This window comes from Leucopleurus acutus (assembly GCF_964270905.1).
Source record: "Leucopleurus acutus genome assembly, chromosome: 10".
NCBI classification, from domain to species: Eukaryota; Metazoa; Chordata; class Mammalia; order Artiodactyla; family Delphinidae; genus Leucopleurus; species Leucopleurus acutus.
This window is the reverse complement of record NC_139153.1, coordinates 77,820,712-77,846,490: the sequence shown is the minus strand read 5'-3', so window position 1 is coordinate 77,846,490 and position 25,779 is coordinate 77,820,712. Positions and strand designations below refer to the sequence as shown.

Below are 25,779 nucleotides of genomic sequence, written 5' to 3'. Positions count from 1 at the left end.
TTTTCTTTCTGATGGGCTTAGGAGCAATAGAAGTGGGCAGAAAGAAGTGGTATGTCCCTCACCTTTATAGGTATAATTCAAGTGCAACAGTCAAGTTCTTCAGCTTATTTTTTATTGTCCCTATCAGAGACAAGGTTGGTTCTATTATGATTCTACTGGCACCATATGACAGTCCTCTCTTGTTACATTACTTATAAATTTGGGAATCACGGCTCCTTTGAGATAACCAAGATCATTACATTAGTTCTTCCCTCCTAGTTAGAGGTCCATGTACTACATGTTTCAATGACCTTTGTTCTCTTTGACTTACTTCCTAGCAATGGCTTCACTCCCAGTTGTGCTGTTTCTGGCTACTGTGCTGCTACCATCTTTCCCCACCGAAGCAAAGGTAAGGTTAAAGTGGAAAAATCTTTCCAGAGCTATCCAGGCAGCTCTGTGGGATGGCAAGGCACTTTGAGAGCGGAAGTAATGAGAGTGTCTAGTACATCACAGAGTACTCCTTGGTAGCTCAGAGCACTTAACGTAATTATCTAGATGAAAGTTCAAGGATGAGCAGTCCAGTACAGCAGCTATCTGTCACACATGGCTATTAAAGACTTGAAATGTGGCTTTTCCAAAACAAGATGTGCTGTAGGTATAAATTACACACCAGATTTCAAAGATTTAGTCCAAAAAAAGAAAAATATTGCATTATTTTTATATGGAGTACATGATATTAATGAAAATTAATGCATTAGGTCCCTAGGGCTGTTGTAGGAAATTAACACAAGTTTGGTGGCTTAGCCCAATAGAAATTTATTCTCTCACAGTTCTGGAGACCAGAAGTCTGAAATCAAGGTATCAGCAGGGCCATGCTCCCTCTGGAGGATCTAGGAGGGAGTCTGTTCCATGGCCCTCTCCCAGCTTCTGGTGGCTTCCACCAATCCTTGGCTTGTGGCTACATCACTGAAATCTCTGCCTCCATCTTCACATCACCTTCTCCTCTTGTGTCTCTTATAAAGACACATGCCATTGGATTTATTTTTCATTCAGTATTGGCCCCTGTCCTTAGGGACGTACAAGTAGGCAGGAGAAATGGACGCACAATGAGATCATGGTGATAAAATGTGGTCAGACCTATGTTCACAGTATTTGCAGAGCTTTGAAGGGCACTCAGTATTGGGGGAGCAGAGAATGACTTATTCCAAGGTGTCAGGGGAAGATCAACCAAGGACCCTGTCTATTCAGACTTACACTTCAAAATCTTACTCATGCTGGGACTTCCCTGGTGGCACAGTGGTTAAGAATCTGCCTGCCAATGCAGGGGACACGGGTTCATCCGGGAAGATCCCACATGCCACAGAGAAACTAAGCCCGCGTGCCACAACTACTGAAGCCCGCACGCCTAGAGCCCGAGCTCCGCAACAAGAGAATCCACCACAATGAGAAGCCTGCACAGTGCAATGGAGACCCAACACAGCCAAAAATTTTAAAAAAATAAATTGATTTAAAAAAAAAATCTTGCTCATGTAACATCAGCCTTTTGTGTAAATTTAGGCTATCAAATTGCTAGACCTTGTGGGAGCAATTCACACACCCTACTCCACCTCCAGGTTTAGGACCCATCCCCCCCAACACACACACACACACACACACACACACACACACAAAGATACACCAAAAATATCAGCAACTGATTTAATACCTTATCAATTATATTTCTGTTTCTAAAAGAAACAAAGTCAGCAATAGTCCATTCACTGGATGGCTTTGCTCCCTCCAAATGGCCTTGGAGATTTTTTTAATGGGGTCTTTTGAGCGACCCTATAAAATCTACCTATAACAGGTAGAATCACCCACAGCCAACATCATTCTCAATGGTGAAAAACTGAAACCATTTCCACTAAGATCAGGAACAAGACAGGTTGCCCACTCTTATCACTATTATTCAACATAGTTTTGGAAGTTTTAGCCATAGCAGTCAGAGAAGAAAAAAAACAAAAGGAATCCGAATTGGAAAAGAGGTAAAACTGTTACTGTTTGCTGATGACGTGATACCATGCATAGAGAATCCTAAAGATGCTACCAGAAAACTACTAGAGCTAATCAATGAATTTGGTAAAGTAGCAGGATACAAAATTAATGTACAGAAATCTCCTGCATTCCTATACACTAATGATGAAAAATCTGAAAGTGAAATCAAGAAAACACTCCCATTTGCCATTGCAACAAAAAGAATAAAATATCTAGGAATAAACCTACCTAAGAAGACAAAAGACCTGTATGCAGAAAACTATAAGATACTGATGAAAGAAATGAGAGATGGTACAAACAGATGGAGAGATATACCATGTTCTTGGATTGGAAGAATCAACATTGTGAAAATGACTCTACTACCCAAAGCAATCTACAGATTCAATGCAATCCCTATCAAACTACCAATGGCATTTTTCACAGAACTAGAACAAAAACTGCACAGTTTGTATGGAAACACAAAAGACCCCAAATAGCCAAAGCAATCTTGAGAAAGAAAAACAGAACTGGAGGAATCAGGCTCCCTGACTTCAGACTATACTACAAAGCTACAGGAATCAAGACAGTATGGTACTGGCACAAAAACAGAAATATAGATCAATGGAACAGGACAGAAAGCCCAGAGATAAACCCACGCATATATGGTCACCTTATCTTTGATAAAAGAGGCAAGAATATACAATGCAGAAAAGACAGCCTCTTCAATAAGTGCTGCTGGGAAAACTGGACAATTACATGTAAAAGAAAGAAATTAGAGCACTCCCTAACACCATACACAAAAATAAACTCAAAATGGATTAAAGACCTAAGTGTAACACCAGACACTATAAAACTCTTAGAGGAAAACATAATAAGAACACTCTTTGACATAAATCACAGCAAGATCCTTTTTGACCCACCTCCTAGAGAAATGGAAATGAAAACAAAAATAAACAAATGGGACCTAATGAAACTTCAAAGCTTTTGCACAGCAAAGGAAACCATAAAAAGATGAAAAGACAACCCTCAGAATGGGAGAAAATATTTGCAAATGAAGCAACTAACAAAGGATTAGTTTCCAAAATTTACAAGCAGCTCATGCAGCTCAATATCAAAAAAACAAAGAGCCCAATCCAAAAATAGGCAGAAGACCTAAATAGACATTTCTCCAAAGATGATATACAGATTGCCAACAAACACATGAAAGGATGCTCAACGTCACTAATCATTAGAGAAATGCAAATCAAAATTGCAATGAGATATCACCCCACACCAGTCAGAATGGCCATCATCAAAAAATCTACAAACAATAAATGCTGGAGAGGGTGTGAAGAAAAGGGAACCCTCTTGCACTGTTGGTGGGAATGTAAATTGATACAGCCACTATGGAGAACAGTATGGAGGTTCCTTAAAAAACTACAAATAGAACTACCATATGACCCAGCAATCCCATTACTGGGCATATACCCTGAGAAAACCATAATTCAAAAAGAGTCATATACCAAAATGTTCATTGCAGTTCTATTTACAATAGCCAGGACATGGAAGGAAACTAAGTGTCCATTAACAGATGAATGGATAAAGAAGATGTGGCACATATATACAATGGAATATTACTCACCCATAAAAGAAACGAAATTGAGTTATTTGTAATGAGGTGGATGGACCTAGAGTCTGTCATACAGAGTGAAGTCAGAAAGAGAAAAACAAATACCATATGCTAACACATATATATATATGGAATCTAAAAAATATATATATAATTATATATATTATATACATATAATTATATATATTATATATATAATTATATGTATATAATATATATAATTATATATATATGGAATCTAAAAAAAAATGGTTCTGAAGAACCTAGGGGCAGGACAGGAATAAAGACACAGACATAGAGAATGGACTTGAGGACACAGGGAGGGAGAATGGTAAGCTGGGAGTGGCATGGACATATATACACTACCAAATGTAAAACAGTTAGCTAGTAAGAAGCAGCCCCACAGCACAGGGAGATCAGCTCTGTGCTTTGTGACCACCTAGAGGGGTGGAATAGGGAGGGTGGGAGGCAGATGCAAGAGGGAGGGGATATGGGGATATATGTATACATTTAGCTGGTTCACTTTGTTGTACAGCAGCAACTAACACAACAATGTAAAGCAATTATACTCCAATAAAGATGTTAAAAAAATAAAACAGGTAGAATCATTTTACTAGAATACTGAATGCACTTCAACTGAACCTCAACATTCTTTCTCTAAATACATTCTAAATATATTCTTTCTCTAAAAACAGATACCATGTCAGGTCAAAGTTCCCCTTAAAGTCTAGGATGAGTCTTGAGGTCCGCTCTTACCCCACTGCTGCAGCCTGATTGAATGTGGATGAATCTGCCTTCATGTTCTTATTGTATACCTTTGTACACAATATTAGAAAATATAAAACATTATCACTTGTATGTCTAGAAAAATCACACTGAGAGTTCCCTTGAAACTAGAAATTGGCATTTGTGGCCTCAGAGGAGGTTTTAATTTGTCATGCCATGAATTCCATTCCCATTCTCAAAACTTCAAACTACTTTTTTCCTATTTGTCATTGCCTTGGATCAGTTCATTGACAGTGCTTAACAACTCATAGAGGCTTGAACTGAACACTTTGTAAAGTCATCTCAGAGCCCCTGAATTAACTTATTCACTCTTAAATGCAATTTTCAAAAATGTTTAAAAAAAAAACCCTAATTTTATTTCCCTGTAGGATCCATCCTTTACTGCGCTGTTAACCACTCAAACATAAGTCCAAAGAGAGATTGTAAATAAACACAATGAACTAAGGAAATCAGTCTCTCCACCTGCCAGCAACATGCTAAAGATGGTAAGAAGCAAGAATATAAATAAAGTGGTGTGAACCAGCAGTGGTAAGAGCAGGCAGCTAACTGGCATCTCTTAAGACTCTTGTGGCTACAAAGTTCTGTCTCTATTTTTCTACTTCATTTAGCTCTGTCATGGGCAGGGCAGAAATGAATTTTCCTTTATAATGGTTAAATAACTTGTCAAGATTACAGGGCTCTTAAGCTGGGAAGGCAGAATTTAGAAGCCAGATCTTCAGGCATCAAATATGAAGGTGTTACATTTTTGGTTCACTATCTTCCCTAGTCGAAAATAAAGAAATCTCCTATCCTTCAGGATCGATGCCATTTAGGGAAAATAACACCCATTTCCCAGGGAATAGTCCATAAAAGCTAGACATCTCCCATGTGGACACAGTGGGCTACAAATGGAATTGGCAATAAACGAGGTCAGCTTATTACTACTGAAATATAGTCAGACTATCTCACATGTTAGTATTTAGAGCAGCAACATCATTAAAAATCTTAGGTGTGGCTGCTATGCTATCATAGTCAGATAATGTATTAGGTATTTCTCTCGTTAGACATACCTGTGGACTTGGCTTTGTGTGGAAACTGGCACTGGGACAGATAAAGACACACGCACACACATACACACAAACAAAAAGGTACTTTAATACCAATGACAATTAGATAATACATCAACAGAAGTTTTAAAGTAATGCAAATCAGCCTACCAATCAGATTTTAAAGCATATACTTCATTGGAATTGAATCTTTGTGTATTTTGTTTTTCTTGTGACATTTAGGAATGGAGCAGAGAAGCAACAGCAAATGCTCAGAAGTGGGCAAACACGTGCACTTTAGAACACAGTAATCCAGATGACCGGAAGACCAGTATGTAAATGAGTCAATGTTTGTTGAATAAATGAGCAAATAAAATATTAGACAAATAAAATAGGATAGATCATTCTGGGGCATTGTATTCAGAAGACTTTGTGAATAAATGTTGCTTATATGGCTGTACTTTTAAAATTAAAGTATCTGTATAGAGAGAGATATGATAAGTACTATTTCATGCTTGTTGATTATTTACATTATGCAAATTATTTCTTAAGCAGCATCTCATTTGTTCCTCTTGATCAGCTCATGGTGAACAGGTCATGCATAATCATTTTCCCGATTTTAAAGATTAAAAAGGATGTGGAAGGAATGAATTATGCAAGAACACAACTGGTAGGAGTATCATATACTGGAAAGTTAACCAGGCTTCCTGATTTCTCACCCTTTGCCCTTTTTGTGATATTGTGTAGCTGTCTGGCGTTTTGAAATCAGATTATTTTGCATTCACAAAATGTGTTAAAATATGTTGAACTGTTCCTGAATTTTACTCTAAAAATATTTAAGCTTTTTTTAATCAGGATGAATATTTTGGGTGTGTTGATTCATTTTTTAAAGTTTTGATAACAAATTGTCAAGTATTTTGTGTAGACTGTGTACCTATAAAGCATAGAATAATACATTAGACTCAAAAAAACTTGAAGACGTATCTTACCAAGGATCATAAAAGCCATGAGAGAAAAAAAAACTTCTATTCACAAACCTTACATAAAATATTTTACATTATCAAGCATGATATACACATAGGTAAGCCCAATTTAAAGGTAGTGAATAACTTAACCTGTTATTTCAGTAGAATTGTTCTTGTTTATATTGTTGATGCAAACATTATGATGAAATTACAACAGGAGGTGACTGTGTTCAGTAGAACATTGGAAAATGGTCTTAAAGATCCAAGTCTACTGTTAGTTTCTAAGTTTGTCTTTCCTTATTAAAGGAGATATCCAAAAACATTTTATACTTTCTTTAAGCAGCACATAAACATTATATTTCAAGTCACCAAAACGTAAATATTAAGAGAGGGCTGAAAAGGGTAACGTTTCTGGACCTCAAGGCACTTCTTTCTTCTTTAAATTAATTGTACTGTGGTAAGAACACCTTTTTTTTTTTTTTTTTTTTTAGTTTTTAAAAAATTTTATGCTGCTAAGAACACTTAACATGAAATCTACCCTCTCAAGAAATGTTTAAGTGTACGATACAATATTGTTGATTGTAGGTGCCATGCTGTCCATCAGATATCTAGAAATTATCTTGCTTACCAGAAAGTTTATGCCCATTGATTAGTAACTCCCCATTCCTCCTTCCCCCCAGCCCAGCAACCACCATTCCACTCTTTGATTCTATGAATTTGACTATTTGAGATACTTCATACTGATAGAATCAGGCACTCGTTTTCTGTGACTAGCTTATTTCACTTAGCAAAATATCCTCAAGGTTCATTCATGTTGCTGCATGTTGCAGAATTTCCTTCTTTTCTAAGGATGGATGATATTCCATTGTGTGTATATACCACATTTTGTTTATCCGTTCATCTGCTGATGGACATTTAGGTCATTTCCACATCTTGGCTATCATGAATAGTGCTGCAGTGAACATGAGAATGTAAATATCTCTTCAAGATCTTGACTTCAATTCTTTCGGATAAATTCTCAGAAGTGGAATTGCTGGATCATTTGGTAGCTCTACTTTCAATTTTTTGAGGAACCTCCCTACTGTTGCCTACAACAGCTACCTATGTTTTATTCTCACCAACAGCGTACAAGAATTCCAATTTCTCTTGCTGTCTTTTGTTTTTTGAGAACAGACGTCCTGACAGGTGTAAGGTTATATCTCATTGTGGTTTTGATCTGCCTTTTTCTGATGATTAGTGACACTGAGCACCTTTTCATATACCTGTTGGTCATTTGTACATCTTTTTTGGAGAAATGCTGTTCAAGTCCATTTTGCTCAAGAAAGATTCTTAAGTCGTTTCCTCAGGCAGCCCCCAGAAAAGATGGATCTCTGACAGTCCATCCAATTCTTTCCCTCCCCAGGGAGGGGCTAAGAGCTGGAGTATTTTGTTTGTTCACTCTGTGCTGAACCAGGAAGGGAGGCTACAGCAACTGCCAGCCCAAATATCTGTCTCTGTTCTCACTAGCCGCAGGCAGCGAGTTTATGCTAGGTCTTGATAGCATTCCAAAACAGGCAAGTCAGGAGCCAGTCCTTCAGGCAGCCTCTGGAAAATGTGTGGTATCAGATGACCAAACCAGCTTCTTCCCTCCCCAGGGAGAAGCAGGCAGCTGAGGTTTTTGTCGGCTTGCTCTGTGCTGAGCTGGGGAGAAGGGCTATGGCATCTACCAATCCAAACTGCCATCTCAGTTCTCCCCCAGGGAACAAGATTGCGCTCCAGGACTGGCAAGAAAGATGCCAGTTCTTTGGGTAGCCCCAGAGAAACTGGACCACTGGACACATTGATCAACTCTGCCTCCCAGGGAAGAAAGGAAAAAAATGAAAGGATTTTTCATTTGCTTGCTCTGTGCTGAGCCAGAGGGAGGAGTTATGGTGTCTAGCAGCCCAAACACCATCTCCACTCACCACCTCCAAGACTAGCAAGACAGAAGCCAGCCCTCTGGGGCGTCCCCTTGGAAACGTTGGGTTGCTGGACACATGAGCCAACTCTTTCCCTCCCCTGGGAGAAGCTGGGAGTTAGAGGGTCTCTTCCTGATTGTATAGCACGGTGCTGAGGGTAGGGATTCTCGCCAGAGGGTTTTCCAATCTCCCTAGAGGCTTCAGTGAGTCTGGTTTCATATCCCTCAGGGTCAGGAAGCCTTTAGTTTTGTTTCTGGATTTCTGACAAGGGCAATTTGTTCATGAATTGTTGCTGAATCAGTGTGTGTATTGGGGAAAGGAGAGTCCAGGGCTTCCTACCTCACCATTCTGCTGATGTCACCCTCTGCAAGGTCCTTCCTGCCTAACTCTCTGAGGAGACATTATGACTCCTCAGAGAGTTATAATATAACTGGAAGTTATAATATACAGTTATAATATAACTGGAAGTTATAATATACAGTTATAATATAACTGTAAGTTATATATAACTCTCCTCAGAGAGTTATAACTGTAAGTTATATAACATTATATAACTATAATGTCACATTGTGACATTATGACTCATGGATTACGGGAAGAGCTACAAGTTTTGAACACCTTCCTGATGTCAGTTGACTCTTGATTGGGACTCTTAAAGACTGCCCGTAAACCTTTTTTTCTCAAAGTTTATGCAAATTCATAATCATAAATATTTATTCTGGCTCCTATATGTGAAAAATCTCTGCTGAGGGTGGGTAAGAGGAGAGAAAAAATAAAATTTGGTTGTTGCCTTGCGTAAGCTAACAATACAAAGCTGAGAGCACATACATTATACCTGTAAAGAATTGAGCATGAAAAAGAATGCATCTTTGACAACCCACAGGGAGAAAGATTTTGTTTGGTTTGGTTTGGTTTTGATTTTTATTGAAATATAGTTAATTTACAATGTTGTGATAGCTTCAGGTGTACAGCAAGGTGATTCAAATATACATATATATATATATTTTTTACATTCACTTCCATTATAGGTTATTATAAGATATTGAGTATAGTTCCCTGTGCTATACAGTAGGTCCTTGTTAGAATAAATTCTTCTCAACCTATTCAAAGTTTGCATATTGTGGCCAGCCCAGTGGGCTAGGTAGATCTGTCTTCTATTCAGCTTTACAGTTGATAAGGAATGGAAGCATCTTTTTCATGTATTAACAGTTAGCAAATACAGGCACTGAGTTTGAAGAGCAACATCCTTGTGTTCAGGTAGTTGACTTCTCTTGCCACGGCATGCTTTTTTGTTTTCTTCATGAATGATCTGTTCACACTTAGGTACAAAATGTGGTGAGAATCTCTACATGTCAAGTGACCCTACTGCCTGGTCAGATGCAATCCAAAGCTGGTTTGAAGACCACCACAATTTTGTCTATGGTGCAGGACCAAAGAGCTCCAGTGCAATTGTTGGACATTATACCCAGGTAACCAGAACAAATGAAAAACTTCTGCCACAGATGCTCTAACAGAGAAAGCTTCTCCAAATGATGACCAACACCAATGTTCAATCTGGGGGAAGGGCTTGAGTATAAGAGAGTCCTGGCATTTGGCTGGTATTTCATCTAGAACTGTCATTTTTTTTTTCCATGGGCTGCAAAATTCTTGGCAGGGAAGTACACTCTGTACTTTTCCAACATTATAAATGGATACATGAAATTTAATATTTTTAAAGTTTGTGACTTTGTTTCAGTAATTTAAATATTTCCATAAGGTATACGGCTACAAACTATAAGAGTCACTTTTTTTTCTTTCTTTTTAAATATTTGGCTGCGTTGGGTCTTTGTTGGTGCGCGCAGGCTTTCTCTAGTTGTCGTGAGCGGGGGCTACTCTTCACTGCAGTGTGCGGGCTTCTCATTGCAGTGGATTCTCTTGTTGTGGAGCACAGGCTCTAGGCACGTGGGCTTCAGTAGTTGTAGCATGCGGGCTCAGTAGTCGTGGCACGTGGGCTTAGCTGCCCCGAGGCATGTGGGACCTTCCGGGACCAGGGATGGAACCCGTGTCCCCTGCATTGGCAGATGGATTCTTAACCACTGCACCACCAAGGAAGTGCCAAGAATCACTTTTTTTTTTACATTTGCTATTATTTGTTTTCCCAATATTTTCCCCTCTTCCTTAATGTACTCTTATACATTTCCTTATGCATTTGTAGCTTGTTTGGTACTCATCTTTCCGTGTTGGATGTGGAATTGCCTACTGTCCCAATCAGGAGAGTCTAAAATACTACTATGTTTGCCAGTACTGTCCTGCATAAGTATATACTTTAAAGTTTAATACCAATAATTCCATCGGCAATTTAATATTTTAAAATAATCTTACATTTACCCAATCAAAATAAAAAAGCATATTTTAATAAAGAGAAGGGATAAACCTTTGGAAACACTGCTTAAGGTAAGATACATTCACCTTATCAGAGAAGAGACCAAGTTCTCATTTCCAAGAGTAAAATCTGAAACTCTCTTTCCTCAATTATGAAGTCATGTCTTTTCTCTCAATTGCCTTTCCCCAGGGCTCAAGGTTATTCTCTGGGCACGTGTAGTATGCATTTCTCTAGACTTGATGTCATCAGTTCTCACTAATTTCACACCCTAGGTGGGTGGAAGCTTGATGGTTAAGCAAGAGGCAGTAGTGGAGTGGAAAATAAGGGATAGTAAATTGTGATTTCTGCCCTTTCTGCTGAAACGTTCCTATTCTTACTTATCTTGAAAACCATATACGTTGTTATCATTAGAAATGATTCATTCTTCTGGGTCTCAAAGGTTTTTCAAGAGATCTTTAATATATGTTAGAGTCCAGAAAAAGGAAACATCTTAAGCTTTTGTTTCTCAGAAGTTTTCACCAAAAACTCCATAATGAACAATTCCTTACAGTCTTTATTTGTAACAGGAAACATGCTCTTTCATTAAGCGAAACGTTTTAAGTTCTCCACAACAAATTCTATGGATAAACTAAAGACCTAACCTCAACATATCTGCTAGTCTTAATTTCTTTTAAAATTTGAAGTTCTTTACCACTACAGGCAGGGAGGCCCCAAACCAAGCCTCATATAGGATTTATTTGATACTATAGATGACCCAGGGATATGGGTCTCCAGTTTGAGAAATATGACCTCCAAAGTCATTTTCCTGAAAACAGCTATTAGAGTTTAGTAGAAAGAATAGATAGGTCATTTGGGGAAGGACAACACGGGCCTAGGAAGACCCTGAGCTCACCTCCTCCCATGCACACACTGAATCTACACCTACATATAAAGAAATTGCCCCCGAAGCTGATTTAACAGCTTCTGCAGATAGAAGGACCACATAGAAATTAGTAGGAAAGATGGAGACACCGTATCCATGGGAACCCCACCCCCATTTTAGTGATCTGCAGTAGGAGGGATATAGCTGAGGGGCTCGAGAACAGACTCACCTGCCCTGGGACACAGCCAAAAAAACCCCAGCAATTTAAAAAGCATTCAGACTATATAGAAGGAAAATCCATCTACTAACCCGAGAGCTTCTTCCAAATGAACAGGGAACTGCTGAAGCCCTCCCCAGAGTCAAAGGCACCAGTGAGCACCACTGTTTGGTCCCCCTGGGACTCCCCCCAGTGCACACCTTCCCCAGCTGCAGCCCTAGCCATCCCACCAAGGCAGCCGTAAGCACAGTGCTCCCCAGGGACTTCCTCTAGCCTGGCCCATTCCAGCTCAAGCTGGTCTGCTAAAGCCACCAGTCACCAGCAGTCACAGGCATGCTCTTACACAAGGCCACTCCTTCAAGACCAAGAGCGGTAGCTGTTTAGCCTAAATCATAGAAAAAAACCCAAAATTTAGCAACTATACTCCAATAAAAAAATTTTTTTTAAATAATAATAAAAACAAAATGAGGAGACAGGAATATGTTCCAAATGAAAGAACAGAATATAACCACAGGAAAAAACTCTAATGAAATGGAGATAAGTAATTTACCTGATAGAGTTCAAAGAAATGGTTATAGGATGCTCACTGAACTAGGGAGAATAATGGAAGAACACAATAAGAATTTCAGCAAAGACTTAAAAAATAAAAGAACCAATCAGAAATGAAGAATATAGGAACTGAAATAAAAAATACACTCAAGAGAATCAATAGCAGATTATATGATACAGAAGAACAGATAAGCGATCTGGAAGCTAGAATAGTGAAAAATCACCCAATGAGAACAGCAAAAAGAAGAAAGAATTTTTTTTTAAATGAGGAGAGTTTAAGGTACCTCTGGGACAACAGCAAGCTACCAACAGCTAGGGGTCCCAGGAAGATAAGAGAGAGAAAGGAACAGAAAACATTTAAAAAAAATAATGCCTGAAATCTTCCCTAACCTGAAAAAGGAAACAGACATCCAGGTACAGGAACCTAAGAGAGTCCCAAACAAGATGAACCTAGAGTTATACCAAGACATAATTAAAATGGCAAAAGTTAAAGAGGAAATTTTTAAGGCAACAAGAGAAAAACAACTAATCACACAAAAGAGAAACCCCATAAGACTCTCAGCTGGTTTCCAGGAGAAACTTTATAGGCTGGAAGGGAGTGGTAGGATATATTTAAAGTTCTGAAAAAACAAAAACAGAAAAAACTTACAACCTGGAATATTCTGTTCAGCAAGGTTATCATTCAGAATTGAAGGATAGATAAAGAGTTTCCCAGACAAGCAAAACTAAAAAAGTTCATCATCACTAAACTGGCCTTACAAGAAATGTTAAAGGGTCTTCTTTAAGCAGAAAAGCAAAGGCCACAACTAGAAACAGAAAACACATATGAAAGAATAAATCTCACTGGTAAAGGCAAATATATAGTAATGGCAGTGGATCAGCCACTTAAAAAGCTAGTATGAAGTTTAAAAGACAAAAGTGCTACTATCAATTGTAACTGCAACAAGTAGTGAAGGACTACACAAAGTAAAAAAATGTAAAATATGACATAAAAATCATAAAACAGATGGGGGTAGTAAAAATTTAGTGCTTTTAGAAAGCCTTCGAACTTAAGTGACTATCAGCTTAAAACAGCTATAGATACAGACTGATATATATGAACCTCATGTTAAGTACAAAATAAAAACCTACAATGGATACACAAAAAATAATGAAAAAGAAGTCCAAAGCTAACACTAAAGGAATCCATCAAACCACAAGAGATGTACAGATGGTAACTGGAATTACTGTGGTGATTTCATAATGTATAAAAATATCAAACCACTACGTTGTACACGTGAAACTAATAGAATATTGTGTGTCAAGTATAACTTAATAAAAAAATTGATAGACCCTTGGAGAATGCATCCAAACTCACTGCCTGGCTGTGAGAGGGGAGGCATCGGGAACCAGGCATCTGGAGTAAGAGCTGAAGTGAATAATGAGGAAAGCGGGAGTGACAGAACCTCCAGAACACTTTTGTGTCTACGTCACAATCTTCCCAAGCCTTTCCAAGGCTACCACAGGGACAGCCATGTTCTGTGCAGGAAGACAGATTCAAATACATCACTTTGGGCCCTTGGCTCCCTTGACACTACTGAGATTTGCATTCCCATGTATTTTCCGATGAATTACATAAATTTAACAGCCAATAGGACAATCATCATCGATGAGTTACAAGTTAGTCACTGTAATTGACTACACCCAGGCTATTGGCGTTTATCAAAACTTTTTAATCTCACGTTCCTTTTTCGGTAAACATAAAAATCTCTCACGCACTACCTCTGGAAACTCATAAACCTTCCCCAGCTCTCCCTGACCCACAAATACACACACCACAAACTACTTAAATAGCACAATGCCATCTCGAAATTAAAATATATGTATATTGGAGCTTTACTGTCCCTAGTTCATATTAGAGGAATTAGGGTATTTATCCTCTTTCAAATATAAAATTATATTGCAACATTGAGTATTCTTTTTCATACTGCAACCTCCTGCCCCCAGGATCTTTCCCCATCTCTCAAAGTGATATATTTATCCCTAGCCAGCTCTCTGCAGGGCACGGCCTTACCAATCTGACCAAGTCTACCGGGAGATGAAAAGTGTATTGCTGCAAAGAAGTTATCTGGATGCTTTAGACTAGTTATGCCAGTGTAGCTGCCCAGCCTGAAGAAGTAGAGTCAAGAAGATGGGTCGATGTGTGTGAAGTATTTTCTTAATTTGGATGTTATGTAAATTACATGTTGAGAATTGTAATTTTTCAGTTTTGTTTTGTCGTTGTTTTTTTTTTTTTGGCCTGGTGGTGCGGCTTGTGGGATCTTAGTTCCCCGACCTAAGGGGTCGAACCTGGGACCACAGTAGTGAAAGCCCAGAATCCTAGCCATTGGACCGCCAGGGAATTCCCCTCAGTTTTGTTACCAGAACTAAAAACGTTACACATATACTTATATATATTTAGTGATTGATGTTGCCCTTGGCAACTAAACAGTAAAGTGAAAAATATTTGACAGTGTGTATTTTACATTACAGTGGTAATAATGTGAGTAAAAAGAGTACCCCTTACCAACAAGGAACACCTTGTGCCAGTTGCCCTGATAACTGTGACAGTGGACTATGCAGTAAGTTTGAAGTGATTAACTTGCTATTATAATCAAGAATTGATGTTTAATTTTCTTTTTATGGATAAAGAAATCTCCCAAAGTAACCAATTTAAATAACATCTTTATGCCAAGACAAAAAGATTACCCAACAGAGTGTGTTTAAGTAAACATTTTACACATTTCAATAACCTACATATTCTCTGTAATGAAAAGAATACAGGCATACCTCAGAGACGTTGTTACAGATCACTGAAAGAAAGAAAATATGGCTATTAAGCGAGTCACACAAATTTTTGGTTTCCCAGTGCACATAAAAGGTATGTTTACACTATACTGTAGTCTATGAAGTGTGCAATAGTATTATGTCTAAAAAAAAACAATGTACATTAAATTAAAAATAATGCTTTTGGGGGCTTCCCTGGTGGCTCAGTGGTTAGGAATCCGCCTGCCAATGCAGGGGACTCAGATTCAAGCCCTGGTCCGGGAAGATCCCACATGCCGCGGAGCAACTAAGCCCGTGTGCCACAACCACTGAGCCCACACACCACAATTACTGAAGCGCGTGGACCCAGAGCCCGTGCTCCACAACGAGAGAAGCCACCGCAATGAGAAGCCCGCGCACCGCAACGAAGAGTAGACCCCGCTCGCCGCAACTGGAGAAAGCCCACGCGCAGCAACAAAGACCCAACGCTGCCAAAAATAAATAAATAAATTTAAAAAAAAAAAAAAAAAAATAATGCTTTTGGAAAAACTGCACCGATAGGCTTGCTCAATGTAGGGTTGCCACAAACCTTCAATTGTAAAAAACACAATATCTGCAAAGTACCGTAAAGTGAAATGCAATGCAATGAGGTATGCCTATATTACCATATATAAGATAATGAAACACTAGCATCCATTTGTTTCTGTGACCTCGCAGAGCTCATTAATAACTATACATTCATGCTTCTGATAATTTCATCAACGTTAGTGTCATTACACCCAAGGTAGTATTTTGAAAGCATAAAAATGTATAAATCTAAGGATGTGAGACCACATTGTGTCTCAGTCTATACAGGCAAACTGAATGTTTCTTTTGTGCAAATGAGTTCCTCATGCTGATTACTGCATTTGTTTTCTAAAGTATAATTGGAAGCATGGTGATTAACATAATAAATGATCACTTGCCCTATAATTTACTCATGGTTTTGTGCACACTTTTAATGACAAAGTCCAACCTGTATATAATATGGGTTCATAGAATCCATAAAGATATTGTTGCAAAAGGAGGGAATAAAATGTCATATGTGTCATTTCTAAAGTTGTCATGATCTGAAGTAAAAATAGCTGTTGGTTTTTTATAGTTGGGATATTTTTATTAAAATTATTATGGGGCTTCCCTGGTGGCGCAGTGGTTGAGAGTCCGCCTGCCGATGCAGGGGACACGGGTTCGTACCCCGGTCTGGGAAGATCCCACATGCCGCGGGGCGGCTGGGCCCGTGAGCCATGGCCGCTGAGCCTGCGCGTCCGGAGCCTGTGCTCCGCAACGGGAGAGGCCACAACACTGAGAGGCTCGCGTACCACAAAAAAAAAAAAAAAAAAAAATTATTATGAACAATAGAGTTGACTCATTCCCTGAGACTTTTACCTTTCAAATGCATTCACCTTTAGTCAGCATTCTTTCTTACTGAATTATAGAGCTATAATTCAGAATATTGATGATGTCAAAACTATAAATTAACTAAAGGAAAAAAATCAGCTAAAAAAACATCGAATAGTCTTCCGGGAAGATGGCGGAAAAGTAAGCCGTGGAGATCACCTTCCTCCCCACAGATACACCAGAAATACATCTACATGTGGAACAACTCCCACAGAACACCTACTGAACGCTGGCAGAAGACCTCAGGCTTCCCAAAAGGCAAGAAACCCCCCACGTACCTGGGTAGGGCAAAAGAAAAGAGAATAAACAGAGACAAAAGGACAGGGACGGGACCTGCAACAGTGGGAGGCAGCTGTGAAGGAGAAAAAGTTTCCACACACTAGGAAGCCCCTTCGTGGGCGGAGACTGCGGGTGGCGCAGGGGGAAAGCTTCAGAGCCGCGGAGGAGAGCACAGCAACAGGGGTGCGGAGAGAAAAGCGGAGAGATTCCCGCACAGAGGATCAGGGCCGACCGGTACTCACCAGCCCGAGAGGCTTGTCTGCTCCCCCGCCGGGGCGGGCGGGGCTGGGAGCTGAGGCTCGGGCTTCAGTCGGAGCACCGGGAGAGGACTGGGGTTGGCGGCGTGAACACGGCCTGCAGGGGGTTAATGCACCACGGCTAGCCGGGAGGGAGTCCGGGGAAAAGTCTGGACCTGCCGAAGAGGCAAGAGACTTTTTCTTTCCTCTTTGTTTCCTGGTGCGCGAGGAGAGGCGATTAAGAGCGCTGCTTAAAGGAGCTCCAGAGATGGGCGCGAGCCGCGGCTAAAAGCGCGGAACCCAGAGGCGGGCATGAGACGCTAAGGCTGCCGCTGCCGCCGCCGCCAACAAGAAGCCTGTGTGTGAGCACAAGTTACTACCCACACTCCCCTTCCGGGGAGCCTGTGCAGCCCGCCACTGTCAGGGCCTCGGGATCCAGGGACAACTTCCCCGGGAGAACGCCCGGAGCGCCTCAGGGTCTTGCAACGTCACGCCGGCCTCTGCCGCCGCAGGCCCGCCCCGCACGCAGTGCCCCTCCCTCCCCCCCCCCCCCCCAGCCTGAGCCAGCGACCTACACGCAGAGGCGGGGCCAAACCCAAAGCTGAGGCCCTGGGAGCTGTGAGAACAAAGAAGAGAAAGGGAAATCTCTCCCAGCTGCCGCAGAAGCAGCAGATTAAAGCTCCACAATCAACCTTAGGTACCTGCATCTGTGGAATACATGAATAGAAAACGAATCATCCCAAATTGAGGAGGTGGACTTTGAGAGCAAGATTTATGATTTTTTCCCCTTTTCCTCTTTTTGTGAGTGTGTATGTGTATGCTTCTGTGTGAGATTATATCTGTATAGCTTTGCTTCCACCATTTGTCCTAGGGTTCTATCCGTCCGTTGTTTTTTTTCTTAATAATTATTTTTTATTTTAATAACTTTATTATATTTTATCTTGCTTTATTTTATTTTACTTTATCTTCTTTCTTTTTTTCCATCCTTCCCTCCTTCCTTCCTTCCTCCCTCCCTCCCTCCTTTCTTTCTTTCTTTCTTTCTTTCTACTTCTACTAATTCTTTCTTTCTCCTTTTCTCCCTTTTATTCTGAGCCGTGTGGATGAAAGGCTCTTGGTGCTGCAGTCAGGAGTCAGTGCTGTGCCTCTGAGGTGGGAGAGCCAACTTCAGGGCAGTGGTCCACAAGAGACCTCCCAGCTCCACATAATATCAAATGGTGAAAATCTCCCAGAGATCTCCATCTCAACACCAGCACCCAGCTTCACTCAATGACCAGCAAGCTACAGTGCTGGACATCCTATGCCAAACAACTAGCAAGACAGGAACACAACCCCACCCATTAGCAGAGAGGCTGCCTAAAATCATAATAAGTCCACAGACACCCCAAAACACACCACCAGACGTGCACCTGCCCACCAGAAAGACAAGATCCAGCCTCATCCACCAGAACACAGGCACTAGTCCCCTCCACCAGGAAGCCTACACCATCAACTGAACCAACCTTAGCCACTGGGGACAGACACCAAAAACAACGGGAACTACGAACCTGCAGCCTGCAAAAAGGAGACCCCAAACACAGTAAGATAAGCAAAATGAGAAGACAGAAAAACACACAGCAGATGAAGGAGCAAGATAAAAACCCACCAGACCTAACAAATGAAGAGGAAATAGGCAGTCTACCTGAAAAAGAATTCAGAATAATGATAGTAAAGATGATCCGAAATCTTGGAAATAGAATGGACAAAATGCAACAAACATTTAACAAGGACCTAGAAGAACTAAAGATGAAACAAACAATGATGAACAACACAATAAATGAAATTAAAAATACTCTAGATAGGATCAATAGCAGAATAACTGAGGCAGAAGAACGGATAAGTGACCTGGAAGATAAAATAGTGGAAATAACTACTGCAGAGCAGAATAAAGAAAAAAGAATGAAAAGAACTGAGGACAGTCTCAAAGACCTCTGGGACAATATTAAACACACCAACATTTGAATTATAGGGGTTCCAGAAGAAGAGAAAAAGGGACTGAGAAAATATTTGAAGAGATTATAGTTGAAAACTTCCCTAATATGGGAAAGGAAATAGTTAATCAAGTCCAGGAAGCACAGAGAGTCCCATACAGGATAAATCCAAGGAGAAATATGCCAAGACACATATTAATCAAACTGTCAAAAATTAAATACAAAGAAAACATATTAAAAGCAGCAAGGGAAAAACAACAAATAACACACAAGGGAATCCCCATAAGGTTAACAGCTGAAACTCTGCAAGCCAGAAGGGACTGGCAGGACATATTTAAAGTGATGAAGGAGAAAAACCTGCAACCAAGATTACTCTACCCAGCAAGGATTTCATTCAGATTTGATGGAGAAATTAAAACGTTTACAGACAAGCAAAAGCTGAGAGAGTTCAGCACCACCACACCAACTTTACAACAACTGCTAAAGGAACTTCTCTAGGCAAGAAACACAAGAGAAGGAAAAGACCTATAATAACGAACCCAAAACAATTAAGAAAATGGGAATAGGAACATACATATCGATAATTACCTTAAATGTAAATGGATTAAATGCTCCCACCAAAAGACACAGATTGGCTGAATGAATACAAAAACAAGACCCATATATTTGTTGTCTACAAGAGACCCACTTCAGACCTAGAGACACATACAGACTGAAAGTAAGGGGATGGAAAAAGATATTTCATGCAAATGGAAACCAAAAGAAAGCTGGAGTAGCAATGCTCATATCAGACAAAATAGACTTTAAAATAAAGACTATTAGAAAGACAAAGAAGGACATTACATAATGATCAAGGGATCAATCCAAGAAGAAGATATAACAATTGTAAATATTTATGCACCCAACATAGGAGCACCTCAATACATAAGGCAAATACTAACAGCCATAAAAGGGGAAATCGACAGTAACACATTCATAGTAGGGGACTTTAACACCCCACTTTCACCCATGGACAGATCATCCAAAATGAAAATAAATAAGGAAATACAAGCTTTAAATGATACATTAAACAAGATGGACTTAATTGATATTTATAGGACATTCCATCCAAAAACAACAGAATACACATTTTTCTCAAGTGCTCATGGAACATTCTCTAGGATAGATCATATCTTGGGTCACAAGTCAAGCCTTGGTAAATTTAAGAAAATTGAAATTGTTTCAAGTATCCTTTCTGACCACGCTATGAGACTAGATATAAATTACAGGAAAAGATCTGTAAAAAATACAAACACATGGAGGCTAAACCATACACTACTTAATAACAAAGTGATCACAGAAGAAATCAAAGAGGAAATTTAAAAATACCTAGAAACAAATGACAATGGAGACACGACGACCCAAAATCTATGGGATGCAACAAAAGCAGTTCTAAGAGGGAAGTTTATAGCAATACAATCCTACCTTAAGAAACAGGAAACATCTCAAATAAACAACCTAACCTTGCACATAAAGCAATTAGAGAAAGAAGAACAAAAAAAACCCAAAGTCAGCAGAAGGAAAGAAAACATAAAACTCAGATCAGAAGTAAATGAAAAAGAAATGAAGGAAACAATAGCAAAGATCAATAAAACTAAAAGCTGGTTCTTTGAGAAGATAAACAAAATAGATTAGCCAGACTCATCAAGAAAAAAAGGGAGAAGACTCAAATCAATAGAATTAGAAATGAAAAAGGAGAAGTAACAACTGAAACTGCAGAAATACAAAAGATCATGAAAGATTACTACAAGCAACTCCATGCCAATAAAATGGACAACCTGGAAGAAATGGACAAATTCTTGGAAAAACCCAACCTTCTGATACTGAACCAGGAAGAAATAGAAAATGTGAACAGACCAATCACAAGCACTGAAATTGAAACTGTGATTAAAAATCTTCCAACAAACAAACGCCCAGGATCAGATGGCTTCACAGGTGAATTCTATCAAACATTTAGAGAAGAGCTAACACCTATCCTTCTCAAAGTCTTCCAAAGTATAGCAGAGGGAGGAACGCTCCCAAACTCCTTCTACGAGGCCACCATCACCTTGATACCAAAACCAGACAAGGATGTCAAAAAGAAAGAAAACTACAGGCCAATATCACTGATGAACATAGATGCAAAAATCCTCAACAAAATACTAGCAAATAGAATCCAACAGCACATTAAACGGATCATACACCATGATCAAGTGGGATTTATTCCAGGAATGCAAGGATTCTTCAATATACGCAAAACAATTAATGTGATAAACCATATTAACAAATTGAAGGAGAAAAACCATATGATCATCTCAATAGATGCAGAGAAAGCTTTCGACAAAATTCAACACCGATTTATGATAAAAACCCTACAGAAAGTAGGCATAGAGGGAACTTTCCTCAACATAATAAAGGCCATATAGGACAAACCCACAGCCAACATCGTCCTCAATGGTGAAAAACTGAAAGCATTTACACTAAGATCAGGAACAAGACAAGGTTGCCCACTCTCACCATTCTTATTCAATATAGTTTTGGAAGTTTTAGCCACAGCAATCAGAGAAGAAAAGGAAATAAAAGGAATCCAAATCGGAAAAGAAGAAGTAAAGCTGTCACTGTTTGTAGATGACATGATACTATACATATAGAATCCTAAAGATGCTACCAGAAAAATACTAGAGCTAATCAATGAATTTGGTAAAGTAGCAGGATACAAGATTAATGCACAGAAATCTCTGGCATTCCTATATGCTAATGATGAAAAATCTGAAAGTGAAATCAAGAAAACACTCCCATTTACCATTGCAACAAAAAGAATAAAATATCTAGGAGTAAACCTACCTAAGGAGACAAAAGACCTGTATGCAGAAAACTATAAGACACTGATAAAAGCAATTAAAGATGATACAAATAGATGGAGAGATATACCATGTTCTTGGATTGGAGGAATCAACATTGTGAAAATGACTCTACTACCCAAAGCAATCTACAGATTCAATGCAATCCCTATCAAACTACCACTGGTATTTTTCACAGAACTAGAACAAAAAATTTCACAATTTGTATGGAAACACAAAAGACCCCGAATAGCCAAAGCAATCTTGAGAACGAAAAATGGAGCTGGAGGAATCAGGCTCCCTGACTTCAGACTATACTACAAAGCTACAGTAATCAAGACAATATGGTACTGGCACAGAAACAGAAAGACACATCAATGGAACAGGATAGAAAGCCCAGAGATAAACCCACGTACATATGGTCACCTTATCTTTGATAAAGGAGGCAGGAATGTACAGTGTTGAGAAAGGACAGCCTCGTCAATAAGGGGTGCTGGGAGAACTGGACAGCTAAATGTAAAAGTATGAGATTAGATCACTCCCTAACACCATACACAAAAATAAACAAAATGGATTAAAGACCTAAATGTAAGGCCAGATACTATCAAACTCTTAGAGAAGAACATAGGCAGAACACTCTATGACATAAATCACAGCAAGATCCTTTCTGACCCACCTCCCAGAGAAATGGAAATAAAAACACAAATAAACAAATGGGACCTAATGAAACTTAAAAGCTTTTGCACAGCAAAGGAAACCATAAACAAGACCAAAAGACAACCCTCAGAATGGGAGAAAATATTTGCAGATGAAGCAAATGACAAAGGATTAATCTCCAAAATTTATAAGCAGCTCATGCAGCTCAATAACAAAAAAACAAACAACCCAATCCAAAAATGGGCAGAAGACCTAAACAGACATTTCTCCACAGAAGATATATAGACTGCCAACAAACACATGAAGGAATGCTCAACTTCATTAATCATTAGAGAAATGCAAATCAAAAGTACAATGAGATATCATCTCATACCAGTCAGAATAGCCATCATCAAAAAATCTAGAAACAGTAAATGCTGGAGAGGATGTGGAGAAAAGGGAACCCTCTTGCACTGTTGGTGGGAATGTAAATTGATACAGTGACTGTGGAGAACAGTATGGAGGTTCCTTAAGAAACTAAAAATAGAACTACCATACAACCCAGCAATCCCACTACTGGGCATATACCCTGAAAAAACCATAATTCCAAAAGAGTCATGTACCAAAATGTTCATTGCAGCTCTATTTACAATAGCCCGGAGATGGAAACAACCTAAGTGTCCATCATTGGATGTATGGATAAAGAAGATGTGGCACATATATACAATGGAATATTACTCAGCCATAAAAAGAAACAAAATTGAGCTATTTGTAATGAGTTGGATAGACCTAGAGTCTGTCATACAGAGTGAAGTAAGTCAGAAAGAGAAAGACGAATACCATATGCTAACACATATATATGGAATTTAAGAAAAAAAATGTCATGAAGAACCTAGGGGTAAGACAGGAATAAAGACACAGACCTACTAGAGAATGGACTTGAGGATATGGGGAGGGTGAAGGGTAAGCTGTTACAAAGCGAGAGAGAGGCATGGACATATATACACTACCAAACGTAAGGTAGATAGCTAGTGGGAAGCAGCCGCACAGCACAGGGAGATCAGCTCAGAGCTTTGTGACTGCCTGGAGGAGTGGGATAGGGAGGGTGAGAGGGAGGGAGACGTAAGAGGGAAGAGATATGGGAACATATGTATATGTATAACTGATTCACTTTGTTATAAAGCAGAAACTAACACACCATTGTAAAGCAATTATACTTCAATAAAGATGTAAAAAAAAAAGTCAAAATACAAGAGTTCAAAAAGGCAAAAATAAATAAATAAATAAACCATGGAATATTTCTACCTCTGCTGAGTGCTATATTAGCTAAGGAGCTTGGAATTTATCCTATTAGCAATAAGCACTCAATTGAAAGGTTTTCAGCAAAAGAGTGACAAGGTCAGAATCATGTTTGATAAAGAGCTTTCTAGCACTGGTAAGTAGAAACTATTGGATGGAAGTCAGCAAGAAAACTATTGAAAAACATGGATTAAAAAGAAATTGAATGTCTTGACCTCATTACTGGGAAAATGAATGAAGAACAATGGACAGGGCTGAGAGACAAGAAGTAGAATAGCCAGTGTTTGTTACCAGTGCTGGTTGGTGCTGGTCAGAAGTAGAAAAGAAGGAGTTCAGATTGATTCAGTTCCTGGCCTGAATGACTGAGTAGTCAGGGAACCATTCCCCTGGGATTGTGGGAGGGGAATAGTCACCTTGGATCCATTTTGGGTAAGAGGATGAGTTTAGTTTGAGATTTGTTGGGTTTGGGGTCCCTGGACAACATCCAAAAAAGAAACATTAGAAAGCAAGAAGGCATATTATCATTGTTTAAATCTCTATCTTCCCACTGGAATCACTTTCTCCTGAAAGAGAAAGCATTGGTGTCTGAGGCAGTGTGTCCAATAGGATGAAATGATAAGGATGTTCTCTATCATCATGTATCTTACAAGTAGCCACTAGTCACATGTGGTCATTGAACACTGTGGCTGGTAAGATTAAGGAACTAAATTTTTAATTTCGCCTAACTTAAAATAATTTAAGTTTAAATAGCTCTATGTGTGTAGTAGCTCCTCCCATATTAGATTCTGTAGGTATTTTCATTTTATTCTCTTTGCTAAGGGAGAAAAATAGGTCAATTCATTTTAGAAACATGTCACCAAGTTCAAAATAAAAAGTGATGGATTAATCAGTGAGCTCAACTAAGGCACCTTGTGTGTCCCTCAAGAAGTGAAAGGCCCCTTGTGGTGTAAGTGACACTGACTTGTTTGTCCAATCTTACCCACTCATACACTTTGAATATGTGGATTGTTTTGTCGTTACTGCGAAAAATGATAATGAGGTAACTCATCTGTTTTTGTTACAGCCAATTCTTGTGAGTATGAAGATCTCCTTAGTAACTGTGATTCCTTGAAGAAAACAGCTGGCTGTGAACATGAATTGCTCAAGGAAAAGTGCAAGACTACTTGCCTATGTGAAGGCAAAATTTACTGAAATGCCCAACTTGCACTGTGTAGGACTAAGTGGAGAAAATCTGCATCATTTAGTTGACACATACCAGAGGGAAATTGTAGCCATGTTAGTTACAAATTTGATTCCAAACAGTAAGGAACCTTTTTCTCCAGGATATTTACAGAGATCTCTTTCATACAACGATTTACAAAAGTAAGCTAGTCTATGACAACTTTGGACTGATACAAATTTGTCACCTTACATTTAATTAACTGAATCAAGTTGAGAATTTTGAAAGTAGTACAACCACAGGACTTAGTCACTAGAACTTTGGATTAAAATAAAGAATTACATGTTTCCTGAAACAACATGCCAAAAGAAAAAAAAAAAAAAAGACTGTAACATTGTCATTCCTACTCCAAGATTTTTTACATGTTTAAAGAATGAATTCAAAGATTGACATCTACCTTTGTCTTATGACATCCTCTTTAAATAAAAGCAAACAGCTTTTAAAATAAAGAATTTATCTAAGCAAACACATGTATATGATTCTTGAGTCATATTTTATAATATTAATATATAACCCCAGCTAGACTAGCCCAGATATATAATTAGACAGAGCAAAATTTCTGAAAACATTTGCCTATAAAATTAAATTTTGGGAGTTCCCTGGCAATCCATTGGTTAGGACCCTGCACTGACACTGCAGGGGGTCAGGGTCGATCCCTGATCAGGGAATTAAGATCCCACAAGCTGTGTGGCACGGCCAAAAAATAAAATATTTAAAAATTAAATTTTAACAATAACAAAAAGGAATCAGTTGTATTCTC

At 39.0% G+C, this 25,779-nt stretch overlaps 1 protein-coding gene across 1 annotated transcript; it reads left to right on the top strand.

The window, feature by feature from the left end:
* Positions 1–304: 304 nt before the first annotated feature.
* On the top strand, positions 305–24,991 carry CRISP2 (cysteine rich secretory protein 2; the record flags this gene model as incomplete). The annotated part of the gene is given in 8 exon segments (XM_082847623.1): positions 305–388; positions 4,756–4,791; positions 4,795–4,872; positions 5,656–5,743; positions 9,638–9,783; positions 10,509–10,606; positions 14,816–14,904; positions 24,864–24,991. Coding segments are annotated over 8 exon segments (732 nt in total). The 5' UTR covers positions 305–319.
* Positions 24,992–25,779: the final 788 nt, after the last annotated feature.